The following is a 14,106-nucleotide window of genomic DNA, read 5'->3' as shown; positions in this document are numbered from 1 at the left end:
AGCATACCCAGAATGAAAGCCTGAAGATGATGACTTAAAAGGGTCAAATGGTTTCTCCGACTCTATAGAGCCATCAACGCTCCCTCAAATACTCCCTTAAATACATCCTAGATGTAAGAAGGAACTGTGTGAAGCTATGGTAATAGTTACAAGACCACCACCATTTGGTACCATGAAATAATCATGGTAGATAGTATTTGCAAGTGGTCATTCACTTCAATAATTTCAGCGCAATGGATATATCATGTAATTCATTATCTGTGACCAGTAGTAACAACTCTCCAAAAAAAATTAATAAACCCTACGTTTTTCCAGTTCAAAAGAGCTGACAATAGCTCAACTCAAAAACTAAACAGCCGGGGCGCCTGGCTGGCTCAGTGGGTTAAAGCCTCTGCCTTCGGCTCAGGTCATGATCCCAGGGTCCCGGGATCGAGCCCCACATCGGGCTCTCTGCTCCACGGGGAGCCTGCTTCCTCCTCTCTCTCTCTCTGCCTGCCTTTCTGCCTACTTGTGATCTCTGTCAAATAAATAAAATCTTTAAAAAAAAAAACAAAAAAACTAAACAGCCGCTGAATAGGTCACCTTGTCCTTAGGAAGTCTTTTCCGTGCCCCGTTAAGACGAATAACTAAGGGAGTCTATGTAACAATTCATCTTGATTCATCAAACCAACAGAGACTATTCATAATAATGCAAACACAGGAAAGCAATCTTTCCAGATAATGGTGAGAAATGCTTTGCAAATGGTCTCAGTGCGAAGTTGATAAATTTTTCCACACTAAATAGCAGTATCTCGTGTTATCTGTATAGGTCTACTAAGAATCTTTTGAAAGGGCAAGAATAATGCTGCATGGCCACTAAATTACGACTGACATTCTCTGTCACTCACATCAGTTAATGAAAGTGAGCAACTAGAGGCTTGTGTGGTTGATGCTTGGACCCTTGGCAACCACCAGAGGACTTGGCATAGGGCCAGAGGTACTGAGGTTATGGAGAGTAGTATTTCTTAAGTGTACACATAAGCTACCGTCTTATGTATGAGTTGGATGACAAATATAAGGAAAATTTCCTTCCCAATGGTCTCAAAATTCAGTTGTGGAAAAATGTTACTGTTGGTAACTCGGCTTACCCACTACAAGAGCCCCCATTTCAGATTATTAAAAGTTTTTCCTCTGAAATAAAGACAAAGGCTGGATATTTTCAATCACCACTTTTATTCAAACTGACATCACATGGCTGCAATTATGATACATTGAAAAGTCCACAGAATTTCTGCCCCCCCCACCCCCGCAAAGCATTAACTATAAAGAAACACCAGACAAACTCAAACTGAGGGACATTCCACAAAGAAACTGGTTTGTACACCTCAAAATGTCAAGTTATTAAATACAAAGAAAGGCTGAGGAACTGCTCCATACAGAAGGAAACTGAACAGTCATGACAGTGGGTGATCCTGGGTAGAATTCTGGACCTACAGAGGGAACTGTAGAACAATCTGTAAAATCCAAACGAGGTCTGTGGAATAGAGTGATACCATTATCAATGTTGATTTCTTGACTTTGATGGTGTGTACTGGGGTTATGGAGAAGGGTAATTGTAAAGAAGAGCGTTCACCATGACCAGTACCATCACCAACACTGCCTGGCTCTCCAGCCTGTGGAGATTAAGAGAATGGCTAACTTGGATGTGATTCTCAGTTCTGTTACATTCAAGCACTCCACTGTGAAAAAGATTGAGAAAACACAGGGTAATGTGTTGGCAATGAAAATGAGAATTCACAGAGCACAGTGAAGAATGCCAAGATGGGCAGTAAAGGGAGTAAGAGTCAAAGACAGAGAAGTATAAAGCATTCAAGTATGGGATAAGGGCACTTAAAAAGGCAGATATCCAGTTGGTCTTGGAAATAGGGTAATAATCAAGGGTAACAGGTATGAGAGCCATAAAGGAACAGCTAGCCTCAAGCCTAACAGCTTTTATCATATTTGTCAGGAGACCAGCATTCTGTTACCAGCTTCATTAAAAACTAATTATAAATACTATTCAGCAATAAAAAAAGAACAAAATACTGATACATGCCACAACATGAATGACCCTCAAACACACTATAGTAAATGAAGAAGCCAGACACAAACACCACGTATTGTATGATGCCATTTACATAAAATGTCCAGAAAAGGCTAAACTATACAGACAGTAGATTAGTGGTGTCCTGGCACTGGGGACTGTAATCCCCATCTGAACACAGTAAATAACAACTCATTTGTAATCCCAAAATTGAGGCATAGAGCTATTTAGTGACAATCACAGTACCTAACTCATAGGGCTCTTTGAAGATCAAATGAGATAATACAGGTTAAAAGCTCAGAACAATGCCCGGCACTTAGTAAGTAAGGGCTCAAGATGTACACGCGCGCACACACACACACACACACGCACGTCCAGCTTAAAAACTTAGAAAATAAAATGCATGTAAAAAAACAACATGCATATAATAAATTATAAACGTAAATAAAGTACAAGTTCATACTTATTTAAAGATTCAGCAACAAATTATAGTTCATCCTACACCTATTTCTTAATCAAGGTAAATTATTTAAAATATTTGGGGAGAACTTTTTAAATACACATATAAAGTATAAGAAGAACAAAGGAAACTTACTGTCTCATTTCCCAATATTTGGGGTCTAAATAAAGTTTAAGGAAATGTTGAGACTCTTCCTCAGCCTCTCATCTTCTCAGGTTGACATTTTGATGTGTTAATTCCCTAATTACATGATTTTTCCGTATGTTCCGCATTTTATTATATAGAAAAGTCCTTTAGTGAATATGGACATCCATCATATATTTTTACTTTAGTAATTTTTTATCACAGAGAGTAAGCTCTTGCTCCATCTTAGCAATAGAATCCTGGACCAAAAAACCCAGAAATCATTACTATTGAGGCCCAAGGCCCTGACCTCAGTGACATACGTCTACTTTTCCATGTTTTCTTGTCCTTTATAACATACGCTATGATACTGGAGGCATCGAAGTTCTCTCTTCCCGCCAGGTGTCAACTAATGGCGTGGCTTCTGCCTCCTGAACTCAGTCCCGTTCATTGACTCTTTCGATACAGGTATACGAAGTGAGAAGTTGCTAACCCGCTACTCCACCAGAGAAACAAATAGCTGTTAAATTTAATCCTTTGAAATAAGGACTCCGTGAACATACCTGTATATCTTTGGTTAAACTATTTCCTCCCCAGCATCAACATTTATATTCTCTTATTTCTTATCTCTAAGACCATTTATAAAATGAATTTGTCTTCCTTATTCTCTGATTCCTTAAGTATTCCCAGAAAAACTTCCTAACTTGAGGAGAAAGTAGAGACAAATTTCAATATTTGATAAATTTTATCTTGGCAACTTTGAAAACAAATTTACTCTTTAAACTGCATTATAAAAAATACATTAGTCTTCACATTAGCTTTACATGGAAATATATACTTGCTTGAATATTTAAATATAGTTTCTCTTTACCAAAAAGTGTCACTCAGAGCCCTAATTACACAAATAAGTTAAATGCACAAATGCAAAACACACTTCACACAATATTGTCCACATACTGTATAACTTGGGACAATCATAATAAAAATTTATGCAAGATACTGAACAAGGACAAGATTAATAAAATATTCATTGGGTTATAACTTGATTTATCACTATTAAAAGAATTTAATACACTCTTGAATACACAAAAAACATCCAACTGTTTCATCTAAACTGCAAATGAAGCCAAAATATATTTTGACAAAGGGGCACATCTTGTAGCCTACCAAATTCTGAAAGTAATTCATTTCTAATTTAATTTAAATTATAATTTTTACAATTTCAAGTTTTCAAACTTGTGTAAAATAATGACTACAGGAACTTATAAACATTTGCAAAATGTTAAAAAAAATAATCAGGACTGTATTATACTTTGATATTTTTAGTAATATAAATTTTCAATATAAACCTTTTTTTCTCTCAAAAAAATGGTATTTAGAAGAGTCTCCAATGTGAAAAAAGTAGTAAAATTTTTTAACTGTTTTGATCATTTCACTTATAAGAACTGTCCTCTCCACGTGATGCAATCACAATAGATATGACACATCATATTCATTGAGTACATTATTTCCATATGATCTGCTTTTTAACTTAAGCCTAAAGCATCCAGAATGCCTACTAATAGTACTTAAGGAAATTACCGTGTCTACTTTATAGGGAAAAAAAGACACCAGTATCCACAAATAGAATATTTTCACATATTAACTGCTGTTTACTTCCTAAACAATAGGACAGTTTTCTTTCTAAATTAAAATTGGAGGATTATTTTAAACTAGTGGCCCATAGTATCATTTTAAGGAGGGGAATTAAAATATGTTTGTATATGAGGCAAGGCCGAAGTTGCTTTGCAACTAAAAATATAAACATTTGCCCATTTGTTTTTCAACAGAATTACTGTTTTAAATTTAAAAGTAAAGAAATTACAACAGAAAGCCATCATAACATACCCACAGGTTAAAAACGGCCCCTGAAATAAAACTACACTTAGACACCAACTGTTACACTATATTTCATTAAGTCTAAAGTAACACATTTTTATCTCTGAAATCATGGTACACTGATCTAGTTTCAATAAGATATGGTTTATACAAGAGAGTTGAAATTCATGTTTCCTTTAACATTAATGATAGAAAGGATCCAGGATCCTTGTCTTAAACAGGGTAATTAGAGGTGTCTCGTACCAGCTCAACCAGTGTCCCCAAATAAAGGATCTAAACATGTTCTGAGTATCTCAGACCTAACTGCTTATCTTAACGTCTTTTGTTTGAACTATTAAAATCAGTTAGTAAGTTTAAGGAAAGCCAAACGAATGTACAAATATGTAGTTTTTCCCTTGCAAAACTGGCCTCCACGTAGGTTATCAGTTTTATTAGATCTTCTGAAATACTAAGATTACAAATAATTTGTTAAGGACAATTAATGGTCTGCCCAAATTACCAAAGCTGTAATTTTAGTTCAATTTCAGTTCAATAATTACAGAAAATGATAGGATAGTGGCTGAAATATTTTTAAGAGGTAAGGCCATAAAGATAACCCAGATTTTCATATTAAACCACCAGCACTTCAGGTGGAAAGGAATAAAGGTGGTGGGAAACATAATTACACTGGCAAGATCATTTTCCCCTTGAGATCTAATAATGCTAAAGAAAAACCTACAGAGACTGTATATGTGCATGTGTCCAAATAAGTTAGAAACTTTCAAATCCAATTTAAAGGTAGCAGAAGGAGTTTGTGTGTATGTATAGAAAATCACTAGGCAGTTTTTAAAAACTGGATTAAAGATTATGGAATCTCATTTTCTTGGATGCTTTTAAAAGAAAGATCAATTCTATTTTGTTGGTGATTATTTAAATCAACCTCACTGGAAAGCTGAGATAACTTATTCTAGTTTTTTAATTCTCCAGTTAGAATACGGTATTGACAATGCCACTCTGAAACGCACAGAAGTACATATTCCTTTGTTTCAATTTTTAAAAAGTAAAAATAAGGTAGCATTTAATGTTTGCCACATTCATTTTTGCAGTATTATGACCTGCTGACATGAGATACAATCATAAAAAATAAATAAGAGGGACGTGATTTGAAGGAGAAAAAAATGTGTATATATATATGTGCTAAATTATAGCTATAAATTAAGGTGAAGCTCTTCTACGGCAAATGGACAAAGGATGCGTTTGGATCTCTAAAAAAAAGAGAGAGAGAGACCTTAAACACTAATTTTAAATGAATTATAAAAGTTCTGAAAAATAATGTCTGTAGCAAAATAGTTGAAGGTAATTTTTTTTCACCGAAGCTGGGAAAGCTATGTGCACAAATGTGTTTCGAGTGAAGCAGGGACTGCTCAGCTCGCCTCCACGCGTCTAGGCGGTCTCGTTGGCCTCTCGCTTGCTTGAGAGCCGAGTCCTCATCCTGTCGGAGTAGGGCACCTGGGAATACAGGCTTCTCAAAGCGTAGATCTTCACGGGTCGGGAGAGTCGTCTTCTCTTCTTCCGAGAGCGTTTCTTACCCTTCCTCCTCCTGCCTGCCCCACCCTGCCCCGGCGGCTTGGGGGCGGAGCCGGGGGCCGTGAGGGACCGCCCCTCGGCCGGCCCGGCCGCCCCAGCCGCCACCGGCGGAGCTCGCGGGACCGAGGGAACCGAGGGAAGCCGCGGGACCGGGGGAAGCCGCGGGACCGGGGGAAGCCGCGGGGCCGGGGAAGCCGCGGGGCCGGGGGAAGCCGCGGGGCCGGGGGAAGCCGCGGGGCCGGGGGAACCCGCGGGACCGGGGAAACCGGCGATTCCGCGGGAACCGGCGGATCTGCGGGCACCGGCGGAACCGACGACCTCAAAACCATATGGGTGGTGCTCCTCGCCGCCGCCTTCGCCTTGGGGGGTTCGCATTTCTTCTGGTTAAGATGCAGTCGGAGAAAGGCGCTCCTGGACTGATACTTGCGACGCAGGAAAGAGTATTTTGAAAGATACTTTCGAATGATATCGTTTACTTTGGTCTGAATCCAAATTGGCCGTCTTTCGGAAGCGATCCTGGGCTGTGCCTGGAGACTCATCGGTTTATAAACCTTCGTGGGGAAGTCTGGCTTGTCGTCATTCGTTGTCACCCTCCTCTGAATTTTCTTTTTACCTTCTGAGAACTTCCCGATACCTGCTTCCGAAGAGGTCCCGGCGGCGTCGCTGGTGACGAGCGTTACCTGGAAATTACTTTCCTTCGGAGCTGCGCCCGCGCTAGCGCTCGAAGTCCCTGAAGTCCCCGAAGTCCCCGGCCCTGAAGTCCCCGAAGGTCCCGGCCGGGAAGTCCCCGAAGTCCCCGGCCGTGGCACTCGCTCAGGTGAAACAGGGGCCCCCGGATAGGCCAGCAATTCATCTCTTATGGTCAAAACGGATGTTGGGTCACAGTCTTCAGCGTCTTCATCACCTGAACTGGAGCTCAGGTCGCTGAGACTAGCTTGAAGCCAGTTAACTCTGTCAGGGTCTGATTCATCTATGCTCAGAGGAGGATTAATTACAATTTCCTTACTCAGTGGGTCATAGTAATTAAAGGAGCTCCGTTTGTATTTGTACTCTATGCTAACATCCCGACTTCTGGGGGTGCGGTATTTTTTAGCGAAGTTGGCAGTTTCACTGTCCTGAAATTTCATGTTTGAAGAAATAACGTAGACTAAGGCATTGGGTTGCAAAGGCTTCAGAACTTTAGTACATGTTTCAGGATATTCGTGTGCTCCAATTTTCACTTTCTTTTTTGTTTTTTTGTCCTGTTGAAGCGAACGCTTCCCTGTTGGCGAGTCGTCCTCCTGTCCACTGTCTTGTGTGTCTGACTGATTTGAGAAATTGGTTTGAGTTCCATGGCTGACTTTTACAGCCTGACATCGAGCAGCCAGTCGCCATGATTGTTCATAATAAGGCCTCTTGACTGTAGAATGATGGCTAGATTTATCTAAGGCCACTGGAAAGTCATCGGTATCTGAAACGCCACCTGCATTATCATCACAATCTGAAAGAACTTGAATTGCGGTAGTGTCCTGACTCGCGTCAGTCCAGGTAATCTTTTTTTCTTCATTCAAATTTTTTTTTTTTATCTTCCTGGTCTCACCGTCATCATCAAAGTAACAGTGGAAACGACCTTCCTTAAATTCTTTCACAAGAGCATTAATTTTCATGTCATCTTCTCTCATTATCTGAGACCACGTTTTCCCCACAAATGAAGGAGGGACATGAGGCAAGGCTTCAAGGACAGGTTCATCAGGATCGTCTTCTATGACCTCCTTTACCTTTTCCAGGTTCCTGGCAGGATCAACTATGAAAATAGAGGTTGGGTGGGAATCACGGTTTGTTTCTTCTGGGTCCAGAGACATCTTCTTGTAGAGTCCCGTTTTATTAACGGCTTCTTGAGGCTGGTCAGCGTCAGACTGAAGAGAGCACTGGAAACTCATTCCAGAACCACATGGTTCACAGCTCATACTTTCTGGATCTGCATGTTTTAACTTCAAAATCTTTCCCTTACTAGCCCTCTGATGGACTGCTGACCCAGAAGAGGCACTACAACGCACTGCAGAAACAGTAGCTTCACAGTGCTTTTCTTTTCGGCCAAGGGTTTCTAGACCTTTCCTTTGACAAATGTTGATTCCTTTGTCTTCTTCCTGGAGCTGCTCAGCCATTGGCTCAGCATCGTCTTCCCATTTAAAATCTGTTTTAGGACTATCCGATTCACAACTCTTCTCTTCTGAGTCAATAATTTTTACCATTTCTTTATCAGACTCTTGTGATGAGTAAGTCACAGACCGATCTGGGGGGTCGATTTGAAAATTTATTTCGGAACCGTAAGACTCACAGCTTGACTCCTGCAGAATGATATAGTCTTTCTTCTGGTTTACCACTTTGAAAGTCTCTTTGCACTGGTTTGCCAGTGACTGAGGAGAGGCTTCACAAACATATCCTATTTCAGAACCACAAGAGTCACAGCATTCACCTTCTAGATCATAGCCTTCCGTATTTATACAATTGATTTCTTTGACAGTCATGTGAGGTGAGTCAATCACTGGCTGAAAAGGCATATCAGACTCCGCAATCACTTCACAATCACTATCACTGGTCACCAGGTCCACAAAGAGCATCTTCCGAAGATTTGCTTCTTTAACTGACACTTGAAGTTCATTAACCACTATTTCAAGAGGGACATCAGAATCACACATTAATTCTGAATCACTAGGTTCACTGGTCTTTACTTCCATGCCAAGATGCCCTTCTTTCGGAAGATCTATTTCTTTGCACACCACTTCGGACTGGTCAACTTCTAACTGCAAATGAATACCAGAATCACATTTTATTTCAAAAACACTAGGTCCACAGCTCTTATTTTCTAGGTCATTTTGCAAGTTTATTTCTTTGACAGCCAAAGGAGACTGATCAATCACAAAGTGAAGAGGAACATCAGAATCATAACTTACCTCGAAGTCACCTAGTTTGTAGCTCTTATCTTCCAGGTAAATATGGTCTTCCTTCCAAAGACTGACTTCTTTAACAGATTTTTGAAGCTGGTCAGCCACTGACTGAAGATGACCATCAGAAATGAAAGTTATTTCAGGACAAGCGATAGTGCTCTTGTCTTCCAAATTGGCATGTTCCCCTTCCAAAAGGTGTGGTTGCTCAACCACTGATTCAAGAGGGACATTTGAAACATAAATTATTTCAGAATCATTGGGTTCATAGTCCTTATCAGCCAGACAAACATGTCCTTCCCTCAGAAGATTTATTTCTGCAATAGCATCTTGAATTTCATTAGGCACAGACTGAAGAGGTTCATTAGAATCAAAATTTATTTTAGGATCACTAGGTTCCACAATCTTCCCTTGCATGTCAACATGCTCCTTCCAAAGGTTCATCCCCTTAACGACTTCTTCAGTTTGTGCAGCCACTGACTGATAAAGGACCTTAGAATCATACATCATTTCAAAACCCTTGGGTTCATCCCTCTTATCTTCCACATCAGCTTCATCCCTCTTATTTTCCACACCAGCTTCATCCCTTTTATCTTCCACATCAACTTCATCCTTCCAAAGGGTTATTTCTTTAACAGTTTCTCTAACCTGCTCAGCCACTGACTGAAGAGGATCCTCAGAATCAAAACTCATTTCAGAACCACCAGATTGACTGTGCTTATCTTCTACTAGCTCAGTATGGTCCTGATCCAAAATAGTTACTTGAGGTTGATCAATTATTGACTCAACCAAGAAATCAGAATCCAAACTCACTTCAGAACCACTACATTGGCTGCTCTTATCTTCCACGTTCACATGACCTTCATTCTCCGGATTTACTCGTTTAATAGCCCCTTCAGGTTTATCAGCCACAGACTGAAGAGAAACACCAGAAGAGCGTATTAATTTAGAACCTTTAGTTTGAACCTTTTTATTTTTCATTACAACTTTCCCTTCCTTCCTCAGGTTTGTTTTCTTAACCACCTCCCTAAATTGTCCAGTCAATAGCTGATGAGGGTCACCACAATCATATCTTATCTTAAAATGACTAGATTCACGGTTTTTATCTTCCAGATGAACATTTTGTTCCTTCAGGCGGGTTAGCTGAGGTTGGCCAATGACTGAATGAAGAGGGGCACCAGTATCCAAATTTACTGCAAAACCTCTAGCTCCAGTACTCTGACCTTCTAGGACAACACGGTCCTCCTTCAAAACAGCAATGTGAGGCGTTTCAGTCATTAAGTGAGGAAGGACATGAGAACCAAACATTATTCCAGAACTGCTGTATTTATCACTCTTTTTTTCTAGAACATGTTCTTCTTTCTGAACATTGATTTCTTTGACCGCTATCTGAGGTTCAGTCACTAAATAATGAGGGATGTCAGAACCTGTTGCAGAACTACTAAATTTAGGACTTTTACTTTTGAATTTAGCATGCCTTTCTTTTTGGAGCCACATTTCTTTAACAGCGGTTTCAGGCTTGTGAGTCACTGACTGATGAAGATGGACACCAGGATCCAAACTTGTTTCATAAACGCTTAATGCATTATCCTTATCTTGTAAGTACATGTGTTCCTTCTGATGGCTTATTTCTTTAACAGCTATGTTAGGATGATCAGTCATTAAATGATAAGAAAGGTCAGATTTCAAACTGATTTCAGAAACACTAGGCCCATTACCTTTATTTCCCAAGTGTATGCGCTCTTCCTGAAGATTCATTTCTTTAAGGGGATTGTTAGAATGTCCAGTCATTGAATGAAAAATACCATAATCCAAACTTAATTCGGAACCACTAGGCTCATGGTCCTTATTTTCTAAGTATATCTGCTCTTCTTTTTGAAGATTTAGCTTTTCCATAGCTACTTCAGGAGGGTCAGTCACTGAATGAGAAGGGACATAAAAATCCAAACTTATTTCAGAACCACTGGGTTCATCGTTCTTCCTCCCTAAGTGTATATATTCTTCCTTCTGAATGATTATGTCTTTAACAGCCAGTTCAGGTTGATTAGTCCCCGAATGAACAGGTATATCAGAATCAAAAGTTACTTCAGCAACACAAGATTTATTAGTCTGATTTTCCAGATGACTCGGTTCTTCCACATAAATAGCTACTTGAGGCTGGTCAACTCCTGAGCGAAGAAGAATATCAGAGTCAAAAGTTATTGCAGAACTATTTGACCCAGAGTGCTCACCTTCCAAGTTAATGTGCCTCTTTCTTATTTCTTCCATGTCCATCTCAGAATGTTCAGTACCCGACATAGCAGGGGGATCAGATTCAAAAGTCAGCTCAGAACTGGAGCACCCATAGCTCTTAACTTCCATGTCAACATTTAACTCTTTCAGACTTATTTCACGTTGATCACTAGGTGACTGATAAAGAGAGGCACGAGAATCAGAACTTTGATCAGAATTGCTAGATTTAACACTCTTATCCTCCAGGTCAAGAGCTACTTCTCGAGCGTTCACTTTTTTAACTATTACTCCAGACTGGCCAGCCACCAATCGAGCATCAGTGTGAAAACTCATTTCAGAACCATGAGAATCATAGTTCATATCCACAGGTTCATTCTTCTCTTCCAGAAGGTGTATGTCTTCAACAGCCCTCTGAGATTCATCAGTCACTGTCTCAAGGGAGACAGCATAATCAAGATGGGCTTTAGCACTGCTGGATTTAAGGTTCTTATCTTTCAGGTAGACCTGTCTATCCTTTACATTTCTTTCTTTGACAACCAGGTGAGGATGCTCAACTACAGACTGAGGAGAAGCATCGTTATCAATACTTGTGTCTGAACAACTTGAACCATAGTTCTTATCAACCAAGCCGATGTGAACCTTCTCAAGTTTTGCTTCTGTGACAGCCACTGGGAGTTGGTCACCTACTGACTGAAGAGGAAACGGAGAATCAGTACTTACTTCGGAGCTACTAGATCCGTAGTTCTTATCAACCAAGTCAATGTGTTCCTCTTTAGGAAGGTTTCCTTCTTTTGCAGGTTGCCGGGGGTAGTCATCAGTTGATTGAAGTAAGGCATCACATTCAAAATTAATCTCAGAATCACTAGATTCATAGCTTTCATCAACCAGGCTAATAGGCTTTGCCTTCTGAGCACTTACACCTTTAACGATTACTTGAGTTCGGTTGGTAGCCAAAGGAAGAGAGCCATCACGATCCGAACTCACCACAGAAATGAAAGATGTCTTATTCTTACACTGCAAATCTGCGTACGCTTCCTTTGAAAGGTCTACTTCTTTGGCAGTCACCTTAGATTCATCAGTCAGTGAACGAGGGGAACTGCAGTCAAAACTCATTTCAGAAGCTCTCGAATCATAGTTTTTATCTTCTTGGTCAGTTTGCTCCTCCTTCCAAAGGTCTTGTGCAGTCTCTTCGGGTTGATCAGACGCTGACTGAAGAGAGCCACGAGCAAATTTCACTGCAGAAATCACGGAGCTCTTTTGTTCTAAAAAGGCTGACTTATTAAAAACCAAATGCTTTTCCTCTTGGGTATGATCCATACCAGAAAGGAATTTCTCACGGTGCTTTGCTGTAGCATCTTCAAAGGTTCCCTTATTAGAAGGCATGCCACTTTTATTCAGGCTGATTGCTTGGTTGACAGCTAATTTGGAAAGAGATTCGGATTTTAAGGAGCCTTCAGTACCCATAAATTCACGGACTTTAGCGCCAGCTGACAAAGCTTTACGCTGAGATTTTACAGCTTCCTGTATAATCAATTTATCTGAATTTGTACCTAAAGGTTTCCTATTTGGTTCTTTAGGTTTCTGATACGAAACTGAAGTTTCTAGGTTGGACGGCGGCACAGGATTTCTAGAGCCCCTGTCTGGCTGTTCAAGGTATCTGTCAACTTTGTTTGGGTCACATTTTCTGACTGAATCCAAACTGGCTGCTGCTGCTAACTTAGTTGTTTTAGGTGTAACTGGTCTGTCAAAGGAACTTCCAGCTAAACAACTAGCAGGAGCACTAGAAATCACTGACGGACATATTAAGCTTGGTCTAGCTTGACCAATACCAACTGGGTTAAATTCTTTCATGCCACTCCCAATTTTCTGAATGAAACCCAAGGGTTGCTGCTGTCCCTTCTCCAGTTTTTGAATAACTGACGGTCTTACTGAAACACCCTGTATACATTCCTGAGATTTGCCGGGTCTAGCATGTAACTCTTTACTAGGTTCAGAACCCTTGCTAGAGCTCTCTCCTTTTACGCCAGCGGCATCCTCAGTTGCTTCTTCAGAAACAGAATCCTCAACAGGAACCACTTCAGGAGGCGGTGCAGTATTCATAAGAAGTCTCTCATGTTGGGTTGATCTAAAAAGCAAGGGGGAGATCCATAAAAATATTCTAATATCTATTTTAAATGTTACAATAAATGTACAATAAACGTTTCCTTGCTATCCTGGGCCTGACTGTGAGAGGACAAAGAATCAAGGCGATCACATGAGACTATATACCGTGTGTATATTCAGGGAGGGAAATCAGTAGAGAAGGTGGAGGCAGCTCCACCAATTGCTACTTAATAAACACAAAATGGCTCCTAAACATAAAAAGCTGTTTAAAAAAAAAAAAAGCAATATATCATTTATCAGTTATCCCAGCAGTCAACAGCAAAGTGTTACATATGTTACTTAACCTTCTAGGCTTCAGTTCTCTCCCTCAAAAAAGAACATAATGTTATTTTTCCCTCATGAGATTGTTTTGAGGAGTAAATTCGTTGTTATATGTAAGGGGCATTTTTTAAAAGCCTGGAAAATATAATCATTCAAATGTTAGCTATTATTTAACACACTGTTGGGTTTTTAAAAGTTTTTATTTAAATTCCAGTTAGTTAACATACAGCGTAACATTAATTGCAGGTATACAATTTAGTGCTTCGACACTTCCATCAGATGCCCAGTGCTCGTCACAAGTTTAACTCCTTAATCCCCATCACCTATTTCACCTCTCCTCCAGTCCACCTCCCTTCTGGTAACCATTTGTCTTCTATAAGTTAAGAATCTGTTTATTTGTTAGCCTTTCTTTTTTTCCTCTTGTTCATTTGTTTTGT

At 40.0% G+C, this 14,106-nt stretch overlaps 1 protein-coding gene across 1 annotated transcript in view; it reads right to left on the bottom strand.

The window, feature by feature from the left end:
• Positions 1 to 1,203: 1,203 nt before the first annotated feature.
• Positions 1,204 to 14,106, bottom strand: part of ZDBF2 (zinc finger DBF-type containing 2) — a 30,751-nt gene continuing 17,848 nt past the window's right edge. The window contains 2 exon segments of the mRNA XM_047722190.1: positions 1,204 to 6,280; positions 6,283 to 13,370. Coding sequence (XP_047578146.1) covers positions 5,946 to 6,280; positions 6,283 to 13,370 — 7,423 coding nt within the window. The 3' untranslated portion in view covers positions 1,204 to 5,945.

The sequence above is a fragment of the Lutra lutra genome, chromosome 3, assembly GCF_902655055.1.
Source record: "Lutra lutra chromosome 3, mLutLut1.2, whole genome shotgun sequence".
NCBI classification, from domain to species: domain Eukaryota; kingdom Metazoa; phylum Chordata; class Mammalia; order Carnivora; family Mustelidae; genus Lutra; species Lutra lutra.
The sequence above is the reverse complement of the archived record's forward strand: the minus strand, read 5'-3'. Positions and strand labels throughout refer to the sequence as shown.